Raw genomic sequence first — 16,497 nt, 5'->3', positions numbered from 1 at the left:
ATGTACACTGTGGCCAATAATGTAAGTTTTCAATAAAGCATTGTATGTAAAACACATGACAGAGTAGGTGCTTAATCAATATTTCCTTGTAATCCAACCAATTATCTAAACTGGAGTTGTGCTTCACCACTCCTTACTAAGCACCATCAAAATGATTTTATTTATCCTTATCTTTCAAACCTAACTACTATTGTCAAGAGTTAAGGCATTCAATCATCTACTATCACTGTATTTGTTTCTAGTCTTCCAGATTTTAATCTTCTATGTAAATAGACCCTGCACATTGTTACCAGTTGGTTTTCCAAAATGCACACCATTCTTTTCCCTGCTCAAAGTCTTTATCGGGTACACAAACATCATCAAAATATAAAGGCCTTGAAATGACTTCAAGATCTGGCCCCAATCTTTCTAGTCTCATCTCTCATCATTTCACTGCTTAACTTCTGTTCCCTCCAGTCCCCAAGCAACTATTCGACTTCATGCACTTTGTGTCCATAACTACCATTTCCTTTATCTGTCTGAAGGATAGAAAATGCTTTCCCAGCTCTAGCTAATGATTCCTTCCCTAATCCCTACTCACTCCTTAATATACAGGTCAGACATCCTCTTTGGGGATGTCTCCCCAGCAGTTCTGAGCCACAATTACTCTTTGCTCTGTTTCTAACATATTTCCTATGTATCTCAGCTACAAGATGAGGGAAACTATCTCACACCCTTTCTCTGATATTTGATTTAACTATAAAATGGGGGCAATAGGTCCTACTTTGCAGGGTTTATGAGCATTAAATGAATACATCTGTAAGTCACGTAACACATCAACAGAGGGAGAAATGAAGACAAAGTTCCTCAGGTTGATCAAGCAAAGGCTGGGCACTGGGAATGATTCTAACCCTGTTTGGCTCAGTCTAAAGCCCATGTTCTTTCCACCACACATGTCGTCTCTCTACGTCCTAGCAGCTAACACATAAAATTTACTTATTTAATACTCGCCCCCACTGGACTGTAAAATCCTTGAAGACAATGAGCACGTTTTACATGACTTTGTATCCCCAGACTCTCATTCATTTGAGTACCAACTCTGACACTGTGATGTAGAGATTAAAAGATGCAGTTTCTACTTAAAGAGCTCTGCCTAGAGAAGGGAAAAATATAGGCAACACCTTACTGCTGTTTTCTATGCAAGAGAAGCACTGGGGGTATATACATGGAGTACAGATGTCCAAATAGATACCTAAAAGGAGCAGAAGAAAACAGAAGGTACAGGGAAGGCTTCTTGGGAAGAGACGAAATTAAAAGTATTAATTCATAAATGATATAATTATCAGACTGTTTATGCTTTGATACTTGTAAATTATTATTGCTGATAAACATTTTATGGTCTTCAAATGCATTTTAAAAAATGGATTCATTAAAATACAGTAATTCAGATTTAAGTCATTATCACTGGGCTACCTCACAAATATACCAAGTGTAGGTACAAACTCAAAAAGAAACCTCATTGTGTAGCTCTTCCAACTACAATGTACGTTTTCTGAAATGTGGACAACTTAAGCTCACAGGAACAGGGCAGGAATGAAAAATTAACCACCGGGCAGTTGTTTCTATTTTCCCCCATGTCTGATTGACATGTTATATCTGATAGCAACAAATCATTACGACATATTTTATCCTCAGTTATGTTGTTTTTATTAACAACAGCATGAGGACTTCTGGCATCTGGACATTAAAATAAGTTTGAGTTCTGGCTTCACTACCTACTAGGTGTATAACCCCAAGCACGTCAGTCTCCTTGTGCCTGACTTCCATTGCCTGCAAACATATATTCAGTTTCGAGCCTGAAATAAGACAGTGCTTATAAACTGATTTTTCAAATGCAGCCTGGCACATAGCAAGTGCTAATAAACGAGAGCTATTATAGTTACTTTGAAAAAACAAGTATGGCCAGATGATTCAAATACTATTAATCTTAAACACAGTATGTCTTGCTTCTAGATAGCACATAAGACAGTAAGGTAATGAAAAGAATAATCTATCTCTGACTGTACTATGAGCAAAATAACCCAACTTCAGCCTCGAAGAGCATATGCAAGAATTAAGAGTAACAGTCTCTCTACTCTTTTTGAATTGAAAAAGGAACCACATTTTCTAAGTTAAATAACCGCTCACTCATGACACAAGTGTATCCGTCCTATCATGTGGTAGGTGGAAAAAGACGCTGGCCAAGGAAGGAATAACCCGCTAATAAACTGCCATCTCATCTATAAATGGTAAACTTCTCCAGGGAAGACACTGTGACTTATGCCCCAGCTATAACCAAAGTAGCTGGCATAAAGCAAACAACAATTAATGAGTTTTCGATTAAATGTCTAAGGGTTTTGTGCTGTATGGGATTCTGCAGGAACTTCTGGGAACACAAGCTCAGCAACTTTTCACTGTATAAGAGCTTTTTTGTCATGGTTGCTTTTGATACCATAATAAAAGGCATTCATCTTTTCCCCATAAATATGCTCATAAACGCAAATCTGGCACATGGACCTCATACATTCACCTCGAGGCCTGGTGTAGAGGCTGTTGGCATTTACCGTAACAAAGGTGAAATGCCTGCAGACATAGCTTGGGAGATTTTTGCTATTACTACTGATTATTACATCTGTCCTCTGCCTATGCTGGCTTTATTTTTCTCAACCTGGAGACGTAAGCATTTTGCGAAATTTTGTGACTTATTTCAAGCTTTTCTAAAAGGCCCAAACTATTAAAGGAATCTGCAATAAGACAAAGTAACACATAAAACCTTCTTAATGTGCGGAAGGGGAGGAAGGCCCGAGGCCAGACACACTCCAAGCACATTAAGCTCCTAGAAGAGAAGCCACCTCCGCAGACAACTCCAATCATTAAAATATAGCTCATAAAGTAGCATCTCTAAAGTTGAGAGAATGGAGTTGGAGGGACCCAAAAGGCCACTAATTCAACATGTGAAAATTAAGGTGTAGCACTTGGGGTTTATTTGACAGCAGGGAAATAAAAACCTGGATCAGGCCCGCAGAGAGATAAGGCGCCGCAACATAACAAGCGCAAACCCGGGCAGCGCTAATGCCTCAAAATGACCACAAAGAGTCTAAGTAACTGATGGGTTAAACCAAACCAGCGCACTTCTTCGAAACAAGTCAGGAAAGTGGCCTCGGCGTGTGAGGAGGGGTTCCGCGGCCCCGGGGTCTTTCTTGGGCTGCCGGCCCTGGTTCTCCCTGGTTGGACGTGGAGGGGCCACATGGCTCCCGGGCCTGTGCATCCTCCGAGGCCCGGGAAAATCAAGTTAGTGACAGGGTTCCCTAGCCGGGGACCCGGGATCGCCGCCCAACCCTCCAGCCCTTGTGCGGGCCCGCAACCCCTTCACAAAGCTCAGCCGCGACCCCAAAGCCCCGGTTCTTACCATAGTGAGGCCGGCGAAACACCAGCCACATCACTCTTCCGGGCCCTGGGCGGAAGAGGCGTGCTGGCCCGACTTGCCTTTCTCGCTCCTTCCGCGGTCTGGTTGGGCCTGTCAGGGTACCTCCTCCTGAGCCGCACGTCTCAGACTCTACGATAGGCTCCTCTGTACCGGAAAGGGCGGGGTTTAAGTGACGTCATTCAGCCCCGCTGAAGTAAATGACACTCTCATTGGCTGCTGGTCGTCTGCCTGTGGAGCGGGGCTTTTGGAGGAGACCGGAAGTGGAATTACTGACAGGTAGGGTCCTGAAGTGGCGACTGCCTCGGTAGTCCAGTTCTTTTCTTTTTTAGCTTTGTAGAACTCCGCAGCGCGCAAATTTTTTCCTGCTTGGATTCCCCCGCCTACGATGTGTAAGCTTTTGGCCCTTCTGTTTATGGACTCTTCGGGAACACCTGGGTTCCCTGGGCTTACACGCAGGGCGTTCATCTCCTGGGCTCCCTTCTCAGTTTCTCCCTTTGCACCTGAGAGAGATTCTTTGGAATGTAAAGCGCCTTTGAAATGCCCTGTAAAGTTGTGGGATTAGGAGGACACTTGAATTCGGTGGGTTGTGTTGAGAAGGTGTTGCATCATTTCTCTAATATTGGCGTTCTCTCTCTTCCAATCCCCAGCTTTTTGTAAATTGTAAATGGGTTCCATCTGGGGTTGAAACGTACTAGGCCCGTTGGGGTCAGGAAAGAACTTTCTGTGGTAACAAATGGAAAGGAACTGCGTTTCCTGAGTTCAGCAGTTGATTAGGTACTCCAGAGAAGGAGTCCAGCTGTAAGATCAATAACATGCCAACTTTTTCTTTTAATCAGTAGTATTATTATTTAGCTTTCTCTAATTTTAATAATCCCATTAGATAAGACTCTATTCCCCCCCACCCCGAGATTCTTTTTAAAATGTTATCAGTTTTTTAATGCTTTGACTTAAAGTGGGATAGAGAAAAAGAGGAAAGGAAACTCACATGAGGTGTTGATTTATGTGCTGTTCTTGGCCAAACTATGAGACCCTTCTATATTTAGGGCAACACAGTGATTAGAACATTTGGGTTTCTCCTGTGATTACATCGTTGGCTACAGCCCAACACGTTTTCTTTCTTTCTTTTTTCTTTTTTTAACCATAACTAACTTTACTTTTGAATCTATTGAATTGTTAAGAGTTGGTCAAATACACAAATTTAGCAAGTATTTAGCTGAGCTTTATTCATGGGATCATGAGAGTGCAGTAGAGGAATAAAGATGGCCTGTTCCTTCCAGAAATTTAATGGGCATGGGGAAGAGAGGAATAAGAAATGTATAAAAACGTACTGTACCCTCCTCCTATCAAAAAACAAGCCATAGTGCTCTGGCTTGTGATTGCTTTAGAGTATACCTTGCAAGTCTTGCCATTCAAATTAAATAACCTTGGCTTAGTTATGGAAATTATGTTGTGCAACTCATCAAGCTTGGCTTCTAAAGTAGTAACTGTGTCTGCAGACATCTTGCTTTCATGTGAAGTTTGTCTTCATCTTTAGGAACGCTTAGGGTAATATGTAATACCTGAAGTGCACCAGGAAACTGAAGTTGTTAGAGATCACAATTTACTATATTTATGGATTTGAATTAATTTTAGGCCATGGGCTCTTATGTACTTCAGCTTCAAAATAGGAAAGAACAATGTCAGTTATTTTAAAGTTACCCATAGAGGAGCCCACATAGCAATAGATAAGGCTGAACATACGTAAATGTGTAGTTTGTTTTTCATGTATCACAGCAAACAAAGTTAATCTGATGTGTGGTAAGATCTCTAGGGAGGTGGTAATTGAGCTATATGGTCATTAAGCACATAAACTCCCTGCTCTTGGTTTTCACTGCCAGTGAACTAATGTAAGTACTTCTTACATTGCCGTTTCCAAAGTCTACTTTCCATAGCTCTGCTATGGATTCTCATTTCAAACTATCTTGGATCATTTTCTTACTTACTAAAAATGAAATCTGACTCTATCATTTCCTTCTTCAAAAATTATTGTCTCTCCTGCATCCAGAAGAGTATTTTAAACTTTGGTTTCATGGGTTCAGTAGGATTGTATGCAAAAATAGTATGTATTTATGTTTTTCTGTGGAGAGAATGCGTAGGCTTCCCCAGTATTGTAAGGATTAAATGAGTTATTACAAGTAAGTCATCTAACCAGGTATTTGACATACACTAAGCACTCAGTAAGGGTTGCCTGTTGTGTGCCTGGCTTGCTTTCTTCACTAAATTAAAAACTCTTTGAAGAGAGGGATAATGGTGGAGGGCTGATTGACTTGCATGTTAAGCACTCAGTAAAAGGTTTTTTAAATTAATGTTTTTTAAAATTAAATTGGTATTGCTTTTATACCACCAGACCACTTTCTTCCCTCTTCTCTTTTTACTTTGTGTCTAGTATTGATAGCGTTGATTATTTCCTTTTATCTGACTTCCTTTTTTCCCCTCATTCAATGATATTCACATATGTTAGAAGACAATGGTTTTACTTAACTCGTTTTCTTTGATCCTCAACTAGTCTCCATAGACTGAGGTTGAAGTTCTTTGTTATCTAGTGTTCGTCTTTGTCCTTTTTTTCTCCCTCTTTTTTTTTTTTTTGCCGTACGCGGACCTCTCACTGCCGTGGCCTCCCCCGTTGCGGAGCACAAGCTCCGGACGCGCAGGCTCAGCGGCCATGGCTCATGGGCCCAGCCGCTCCGCGGCATGTGGGATCCTCCCGGACCGGGGCACGAACCCGCGTCCCCTGCATCGGCAGGCGGACTCTCAACCACTGCGCCACCAGGGAAGCCCTCCCTCTTTTTAAATTCTCTTTCCCCGTGGCTCTTAGATTAAGACCCATAAAATTTTGATTGACCTGCATGTTATTTCTTTCACCTTAAGAAATGCTTCTTTTAACTTTTCTCTGCTTCCAACCCCATTTATTTGCTCCTCTGAGCAAAAATCCTTTAAGGAGTTTCTATGCCCCAAGTCCCAATTTCCCTTCTACTGTTCTTTATTGAGATCCCTTCAACATGGCTATTGCTCCCCCAAATGCTCTTGTTAGCGTCAGCAGTCAGTCTAAAACTGTGAATTGTTCATTTCCGTATATCATTGATATTTCTTGTCTCCAAGCCTTTGCTCGTGCAGCTTCTTCTACCTGGAATGTGTTTCCTTATCTTTTTCCTTCCACTCCTAAACCTTTTCCACCTTTTAAGATTTATATCAGATATAACTCAAGGAAGCCTCCCCTGAAATTTCATGCTGGTTAACGTGCTACTTTTCAGACGAGCTCCCACTCTGCCTCTGCACTTTACAAGCTTGTATAATAATCCTCTTTGGGTGTTTCTATCTCACCAGAGAGCTGGGGATATGTCTTACTCATCTTTGAGATACGAAAGCCTGGTACATAGGATGTAGTCAGTGAACATTTTAATGCATTAATGGCATGTCCAAAGTCACTTAGCTACGAAGCTGTAGAGTTTTGATTTCAATCTGGGTCTTCTGAGTATAAAATCAATGCTTTATTTGCAATACCTTGTTTTCAAGAAAGAAGGTGGCTATCTTCAAGCTAGTTCTTTTTGTACTAGTAGGAGGTAATTAATGCATTTTATACCTGGGCAGTTTGTTCCTTGTCCTTTGTGAAGCTGATGAGAAAGTGAGTTGTGTCTTTTTCTAAAACACTGGCAGAAATCAGTGAACAGAGGGTTATTATAGTCAGCAATTTTTTTTTTTTTTTTTTTGCGGTATGCGGGCCTCTCACTGTTGTGGCCTCTCCTGTTGTGGAGCACAGGCTCCGGACACGCAGGCTCAGCGGCCATGGCTCACAGGCCCAGCCACTCCACTGCATGTGGGATCTTCCCGGACGGGGGCACGAACCTGTGTCCCCTGCATCGGCAGGCGGGCTCTCAACCACTGCGCCACCAGCGAAACCCAGCAAATTTTTAATATTGATAAAATTGGGCTCTTTCTAGAAAAAAAAAAAACACCACTGAGACTTTCGTTGCCCAAAAGAAAAAATCTGTGTGAGATTTCCAAACTGTTGATGAGGCATTCATGCTTTTACTAGATGCCAGTATTGCCAATAGCTTTAAATTAAACTTTTGCTTTTGTGCTATTGGGAAATCTCAGGGTATTTACAAGGTAGTGCACAGATTTTCTCCCAATGATGCAAATTTGCTCTTAAGATTGAGTTAATGATGGTTAGTTTGTTAACATGATTTCTGATACTTGGCACAAAAGTTAGGTACACTAATTTTGCATATAAAACACTTTAATTCTAGATAATGAGCCAGACTTTCCAACTACCTTTTATGGCAGGCATTCTGGATTCAAACTTCTCTCTGAATATCATCATCATTGTTGCAGTCTGTAAACCAATCTTTTATAAATTTGTCTAGCTTTTAGGACTAACAAAAAAGGAAATAATTTAATTCGATAAATTCTGAAAACGCTTCGGCGGCTTTCACCCTTAGCAATGGGGTTGAAAATGATGATTAGGCTTGGAATTGCTGCAGTCAAAAACAAGTATTACTTGGAGTACACTCCTGAATTTGTGCCTTGTTTCTTTGAGCGTTACTAACCCTGCAGAAGTGACCAAAATGTTGAAATAAGCAAGGAGTTCAGTCTGGTCTTTGTGTGAGAGGATGCTATTAGCTTACTTGTAATTTTGTCGGAACAGTTAGTGAGAATTTTATTGAATAAAGAAAGATCTTGCTCAGTTGGAACAGAAACAAGTGGCTGCCAAGAAATAAGATGCAGCCATTCTTGAAGAGACTCATCAAAGTGTCCTGACAGTATAAATATTGACATGCTGAGATATGTCAATATTTACCATAGAATTTGGAAGTTGCCAAGTTCCTGTTTAAGAAATGTGACCCTAGCATTGAACACAGTATATCAATAAATAAGGAGCATGTCCAGATGAACAGCTGCTCAGAGAAAATCTCAGAGAAAATAGGATAACATCTGTCTAAACTTTAGGGCACTTCAAAAGTTAAATTTTAAAAATTTATTGATGCTTCTTTGGTAATTTTTAGGTAGATACATGTATAATATAGTATATTAATATAGTTCTATATGTAGGTTTAACTTAAGTGTTTTTTTAAAAAATTACCACATGGTTGCAATTTATAACTTTGTAAATTAGTGGTGCTGTGATACTCATCTCTAAAATGAATAAAAAATAAATCTTGCCATAATATTGTGTTTAAGAACCAACCTCTTCATTTTAAGCATTATTCTTACAGAAATTGGCTCGTCATGCCTTAGATATTACTTTTGGGAACCAAAAGTTTGTGCTCTGAGAATTTAGCAATAGAGAAAACATAAGCTTCTGAAGTTTAACTGTAATGAAGAAATTTGTCCTGGTTATTATCTGAAAACTATGTCTTAGAAGAAAATCTGTAGGATAATGAGCAAGTAAAGTCAATATGTTTGGTTGAGTATCACAGGTCACCACTGTTAATTCCCATATGAATATCACTGTAATATAACAGAGCACTTGGTGAAAAACAGATGTTTGAAACCTTTATATCAAGTCATTGGAACCACACAAACAACGTGACATCTATTTTGCAGACTTCTAGAAGGTTAAACTTAACATTCTTAGAATAATAATAGTCCAAGCAGTCCTAGAAGAGCATAAACCATGGGTATTGGGACTGGTCCTCTCATTGCTTCTCTTTTCTGATAGCAAAGATTGATTTTGTACAGTAATCTAATCATGTTACCATATTGTAATGTTATGTTTATATTGTGAACAGTGAATCCAAAGTACAATTGAGGTCATATATTCTTGCAGAAGCTACATTTGTTTCTATAAATAACTTGATAAACATGAAGAAACAGCTTTGCTTAGAGGTTCATAAAAGGCTTTTGATCGATTTTCAGTGTATTAAAGACAGAAGCAAAAACACAATTTTAAAATTTAAATTGACTGGATCCCTCTTTTGGGGAGGCTTTGCCAATATTTTGAGGTAAGATGTTGAGTTTTAAGGAGAAAGCATTAGAATATTAATTAGTGATTTTTAAAACTTGGGAAACATTTTTTGCCCTGTAACGAAGACTTGAACCTTTGTTTTGAATAGACTTTTATGATTTTTTTTTTCTAGAATCATTAGCGCCTTATGCAAAATATTTACCAGTTGTCTTCTTGAACCACCTGTTTACTGGTTATTTATTATGTAGTGACAACAAAGTTCCAGTGTTTTTGAAATGCCATGTGTTTTGGATTTGATAAGAATGGAAGCATATAAAGCTGAAAATGTAAAACTTCCTGTTTGGTATTGAATATTATATTTAATAGAGTGTTTCCCAAAGTGTGTACTTATACCACTGATGGAGTATATACATTTGCTTACTTACAACTGTTTTGCACGTACTTTGAGATAATTCACATAATCAATGAATGACAATGAAGATTCGTCCTGAAATATGCCTGATTCCAAAGACTGACACAGGTAGCTTAAGGAAAAAGGAATTTCTTGGCCTCACACCTAAAACATTCACAGTTAGATCTAGATTCTGGTGCTGCTGAAATCAGATCTGACCTGCTGGCCACCCCTCAGTTCTACTTTCTGCTCTCTTGGTTTTGTTCCCAACAGCTCCAGTCTTACAGCGTCGTAACACCAAATCCAGTAGAGAAGAGTATCTATCCTTTATATTCAAATAAAAGTCCTGAAATTGAGCCTTACTGGCCTTAGTTGTCCTAACTTGAATCACGTGCTCATCTTTGAATCAGTTACTGGGGATTAAAATGTAATGTTGCTTTAGCCCGGGTCTGTGTTCTGCTGGAACTTGGGGCCAAAAGTCAGCTTGCTCATAGCCTGTGGATAAGAATAGCAGATGTGAGGGGTGGGTCACTCGAAGTTTTATTGCTACCAGTAGGGAGTCTGTATTGGGTAACAAAAATCAACAAATTCTCTCTAAATGTTGGGTGAATGAACACTTTTAACCTGAATTGTGGTGGGGCATGGACCAAGACACTGATGGCATTCTCTGACCAATGTTTAGTGACAGCTAATAATACAGAACTCTTCAGTTGAGAATGGAGGAGGAAAAGTATAAACTAGAGTCATTCCAATTGGTACAGATTAAATGAATTCAGCCATTTAAGTTAGAATCGTTTATTGATTACGAGTCAGGAACTATAGTAGGTATTTGACTTATATTGGTTAGATAAAAAAATCAAAGATGTCATGAGTCTAATGATGTGCCATAGGATGGGAAATTTTGGAAAGTTTCAGTACAATTATTACTTCTGGTTTCTTTATTGTGGATATTCTGTGCAATCTTTGAATATACTTATGATTCATATTGAATATTTTGTTCAATTAAAATTTTTTACACATTTTGGCCTTAAGACCAAATTACTATTTTTTAAAATGTTTGTTTATTTTATTTTATTATTTATTTTCTTTTTATTATTTTTTGGCTGTGTCGGGTCTTAATTGCGGCACGCGGGATCTTCGTTGAGGCATGCAGGATCTTTTTCGTTGTGGCGTGCAGGTTTTCTCTCTCTGGTTGTGGTGCGTGGGCTCCAGAGTGCATGGGCTCTGTAGTTTGCTGCATGCGGGCTTTAGTTGAGGTGTGCGAGCTCAGTAGTTGTGGTGCATGGCCTTAGTTACCCTGCGGCATGTGGCATCTTAGTTCCCTGACCAGGGATCGAACCCACGTCTCCTGCATTGGAAGGCAGATTCTTTACCACTGGACCACCAGGGCAGTCCAAAGACCAAATTATTACTGTATGGCTGATAAATATTGAAATAATTTAGGTATTTTTATTATCACCTTTTCAGTTGATTATACAAAACAGATTTTTTATCCTTAGTATCTTTGATTCATTATTGTATAATAAAATTCAATAATGCATTATGCACTAGTATCCCTGGTGTAATGTTTATCAGATAGGAGTATTTACTAGGACCAATAATGAGTTCCATACTTCTTTAGATAGGCTCCTAAATTTTGAAGTATTAAATTATGTATGTAAGAATAAATTTCTAATAGACGACTTTTTCTTTTTTACAGAAGTACCCTATACAAACAATTATCCTGATGGTCAAAGAACACTTTTTGAAAACACTTTTCTTTTTCTTTTATTTATTTTTTTAACATCTTTATTGCAGTATAATTGCTTTACAAGACTGTATTAGTTTCTGCTTTATAACAAAGTGAATCACTTATACATATACATATATCCCCATATCTCTTCCCTCTTGCGTCTACCTCCCTCCCACCCTCCCTATCCCACCCCTCTAGGTGGTCACAAAGCACCGAGCTGATCTCCCTGTGCTATGCGGCTGCTTCCCACTAGCTATCTATTTTACGTTTGGTAGTGTATATATGTCCATGCCGCTCTCTCACTTTGTCACAGCTTACCACTTTTCTTTTTATACATTTTATTATGGAAAATTTCAAACATATGTAACAGTAGAGAGAATAATGGATTCCTATTATCTAGCACAACAGTTATCAACTCATGGCCCATCTCATTTCATTTATATCTTACTCAAACTTCACTCTTCTTTTCTAAATTATTTTTAAACAATCCCAGACATCATATCACCTGTAAATATTCTAACATGTATCTTTAAAAAGTAAGGACACTGTAGAAAACATAACCACAATTCTATTAACATAGCTTAAAAAATTAACAGTAATTCCCTAGTACTACCAGGTACCTAATCTGTCTTCAAATTCCTCAAATTACTACTTCATAAATTTTAATATTTTGTTGGTTGAGTCAAGATTTATATAACGTCTTTAAATTGCAGTTGCTTGTGGCTTTTAAGTCTCTTTTAACTTAAACAGTCCAACCCTCCTCTCCCTTTTGCACTGAAGTTTACTTGTTGAAAAAACTGTCAGTTGCCCCATGAAGTGTCCCACTGTTTAGATTTTGCTGATTGCATCCCTTTAGTGCCATTTAACATGTTCCTTCATCCCTTGTGTTGCCTATAAATCGGAGGTTTGATCTGATTCTGTTGAATTGTGTTTTTTTTTAGCATGAATATGTCATAAGTAATGCTATGTAGAGTTTTATGGCTTTTACCAAGGCAACCAATGGGTTATGAGTTCTTTTTTGTATTGGTTAAGCCAGTGGGTTTTGAATTCTTTTCTGTTTATATCTCAAAATCCAGTAAGTTTGGCTTTAAGACAGAATTTGTATTAGGAAATAAAAGAAGTCAGAATGTGGGGAAAGGGAAGAGGAATACTTATATATATAGATATGTTTACTGGCCATAAATTTGTCATTACTCTAGTAACTCTTCACTTCTCTAATTTTAAAACAAGTGATGTTAGGAGTTCCTGTCTTGAGCCATATAGACTCAAAGAATGTTTTTCTTTAGAATTTCATGAATTCTCATTGGTAGAAGAAGGATTAGCTCTATACTTTGAAAATTCTGTTTGTGGTTAGAATAATCTAAAATAAAGCAGTTGTTTGTAGAGAAGGTATGGTAAAGTTGTATAAAGAACTTTCCCTCTACTATTTGAAGTCTGTACCTGGGTTATTTTGGGTTATACATCAGGTCATGATTTAGATTTGTGTTAATACATTGTGATACTTTGTTCATAGGTTAAGGAAAAGCAATTCAGTACCTTGATAGTTATAAAATGAGAAAATTCAGAGAGAGGCTGAGAGGTAGAGTTAAATATGAGACTCATAAAGAGGCTTTCTAGAGTTGAGACACTTTTAAGGCAGTGTGTTGGATAGACCTAGTTTTGAATACACTTCTATCTTTACTACACCTTGCTGAATTTCAGTTTTCTTGTTTTTAGAGTGGTTCTGAAGATTAAAACAATATATGTAAAATTCTCAGCACAGTTCATGACATATGCTCAGTTCATTTTTGTTCCACTCCCTCACTGACAGCCATATAGCTTGAGTTTTTAGGATAAATTAATGACTTAATAAAGCTCTATCTGTATCGTACATTTTAATTAGCTATATATGTACCTTAATTTTTCTGTGTTTATCTAGTTGTTTTTGTTCTCAGATTATTACCACCTTCTTTTTCATTTTGTCCCGAGTCTAAGAACCTCCTTAGATATTAAACCAGATATACCTGAACTGAATGTTTTCATCTAACTCTCTAACCATGATCTTCATGTCCTAGAATAGTCTAACTTGATTGAATCTTATTGGCCATCAGTTAAATAGATACCTCTATTACAGATAATTTCCAAACAAGGTTTAACCAAAAATTAGGCATTTCCAAATAACACCAGTTCTGTAAAATTGGTCATGGTCATCATTTGTCTATGTTTTCTGAGCAAGCAAGATACCATACTAAAAGACACAAAAAATTTAATATGATTTTGTTTTTGAAAATTTGATCATTATTTTGATGTACGTCTTTATTTAGTTTGGAGCTAGGTCCCTTTTTATAATGAAAAGCATTTATATCAGTGGGCATCTTCCTGGATATTTTGTGTTATGTTTCATTGGACATTCTTGTATCTTGGCCAAAGAGGAGTATTCATGCAGGAAGAATTGAATTTACTAATATGCGTTTCACTTGTTAATTAAAGATAATTTTCAAGGCATTGGATTACATTGTTGTTGTTTTTAGTGAATCTACGAGTTTATTATTGGAATTTTATTTTATAAACATTGGATTCCTCATATGGACAAACTCTTAATATCTCTTGTTTTTGTTTATTTTGGGCCTGTAAGTTTTTTTTTTTTACATTATAATATGTAGCAACTTCATATATCATCTACCATGTATTTAAGGTATCTCTTCCTTACTTTTTTATTATTATTTTAGCTCCCATCTAGCAAAATTATATACTACCTTGTATTTTAGTTATAATTTTGTAGAACTCTATTTTGTCGTGTTCTTGTAACTGGATTAAAAGCTCCTGAGGGAAGGCATCATTCCTTTTTTTTTTTTTTTAATTTGCTGGCGTTCTTATTGAGCACAAAGTTTGCACATAATGCTTCCTCAGTGAATGTTTGACTGGTAATGGAGTGGACTTTTTTTAACTGGCTTTCCTCAAATTGATATCAGTTCATTATTTCAATTTATGGAAAGTTTTGGTTTTGTTCTATGTACTAAGTGACTCTGAAACTAACTTTACTTTGAATGGCTTTTCAGATCAGCTCTTTAAATTCCTCATTGCAAAATTAAACTTACTTCTCTTCCACAAAGTAGCTTCATTTGTTACTAAATATTTTATTAATTCTTTGGGGAAAGTGTTTGTTTAAAAGATAATTATTTCTAAAGAATGTGATATTTCCAACTTCTTCCTAATGAGAAAAATCATCATTGATGACTCTGTAGTTTGAATTTTGTTGTTTTATAGGATGAACATCTCTGATTCAGTGCTATTTCATAATCTTTTTAGGATTTAGTTTCAAAATTGATGTTTTGTTGTAGTCAGAAAAAGACAATGGATTGATTAATCTTTCTGATTAATATGGTAATGCAAAGAGGCTCTTTCTTAGCTATGTGACCTTATTTTTTTGCTGCCTGCTACAGATATTGGCTGCCAGACACTGCCATTCCACACTGTAGAAGCACAGCCTCCAAAATTCTGATACCTTAATAACAAATGACTTTTAATCTAGGTTAACTACATTGCTTGCTTTATTCAAATGTTGTAGAAGTCAAACCATAGGAAGTCAGCAGAGTGGTACTAGAATTCTGAAGCTGTCAAAATTCCATTTCAGAGTCAGAAGCTGTATACTCTAAACTCACTGTTGAGTGATTCAATGGGCATAATTCAGCTCAGGCCCTCTTCCATCAGGAGGAAGAGCTGGAAGAATCTCTCTGAACACGATGATCCTGATATCTTCCCTATATTAGACCTTCTTTCTTTTTTCCCCAGTTGGTGAATAAGATGATTGACAGCTGGGATCCTTGGAGGCTGATTCTAACTGCTTTCAATGCTTCTGGACCTTGAAAGGATGGATAGATATTCACAGGTATAGACCAGAGGTAGATATTTTAGGAGAGGGAATAGCATAAGCAAAAGGGCAGTTGCAAGGGTGGATTCAGAATTCCTACTCAGCCTTTAGGTCTTAGATCTCATTTCCTCTAGAAAACTTCCCATGACTGTCAATCTGGGTGTGTCTGATCTGGGTTCCCTTCTTGCCTCTTACTGCCTTTTTATGGCTCTTAACCTCAATGTTTTGTAACATGTGTTTATTTGACTTTCTCTTCATGAGAGTATAAATGTTCTGAGGTCAGGGGATATGTCTATTTTATTCATAGGTCTATTCCCAGCACCTAGCATAGTACCTGTTGTCTGGCAGGATCTAAATACATATTTATACATGACTCGTCATATTTCAAAAGTCACTTTTTTTGTGAGAGGCCAATCTGGGCCTCTTTATCCAGTGACATTAGAAAAGACCAGATTTCTCAGGTAAAGATTCCCTATTCCAAGAGCTTGGGGACAAAAGAATTGATTTCCGATTTAGTGGAGGATATACACCAATAGCCTTAAATAAAGCTGGACTAAGGCTATTTTGTTTGGCACATTGGGGTGTTTTCCAGCACCAATAACCAATTCTCCAGTTCTCCAATACCAACTAGGTGTCCGAAAATTCAATTTAATTCTTACACTGCCTACCTGGAGTTAGTGTCAGTTTCCATAGGTTAAAGGGTTCAGTCCCACAAGACTGCTGTCACTTCAGATGCCAGTTGCAAGTCCTGGGTCACCCATACTTCTGACCTGCTATAAATTGGGGGTTCCCATGACCATCTCCTCAGATTTGATAATTTGCTAGAATGGCTTACAGAACTCAGGAAAACACTAAAACACTTTACTTTTTAATTTACTGGTTCAGTAAAAAAGATACAGCTGAGGAACAACTGGAAGAGATGCATAGGACAAGGTATAGGTTAGGGTGCAGAGCTTCAGTGTATTGACTGGGTAAGCCGCTCTCCCAGTACTTAGATATGTTCACCAACCCAGAAGCACCCCTCCCCCAATTTCTTTGTTCCAGAGTTTTAATTGAGCTCAATCTCCAGTTCCACACTCCTCTCTGGAGTTGAGGTGGGGGTGAGGCTGAAAGTGCCAACCCTTTAATCTTTTGG

General features: G+C 37.9%; 1 protein-coding gene across 1 annotated transcript in view; it reads right to left on the bottom strand.

Moving 5' to 3' along the window:
- Nucleotides 1–3,471, bottom strand: part of TMEM167A (transmembrane protein 167A) — a 34,017-nt gene extending 30,546 nt beyond the window's left edge. The window contains exon 1 of the mRNA XM_079703957.1: nt 3,428–3,471. Within this exon, the coding sequence (XP_079560083.1) occupies nt 3,428–3,430 (3 nt within the window). The 5' untranslated portion in view covers nt 3,431–3,471. The remainder of the gene's footprint in view (nt 1–3,427) is intronic.
- Between the last annotated feature and the right edge of the window lie 13,026 nt (nt 3,472–16,497).

Source organism: Hyperoodon ampullatus (genome assembly GCF_949752795.1).
Source record: "Hyperoodon ampullatus genome assembly, chromosome: 4".
Lineage (NCBI taxonomy): Eukaryota > Metazoa > Chordata > Mammalia > Artiodactyla > Ziphiidae > Hyperoodon > Hyperoodon ampullatus.
The sequence above is the reverse complement of the archived record's forward strand: the minus strand, read 5'-3'. Positions and strand labels throughout refer to the sequence as shown.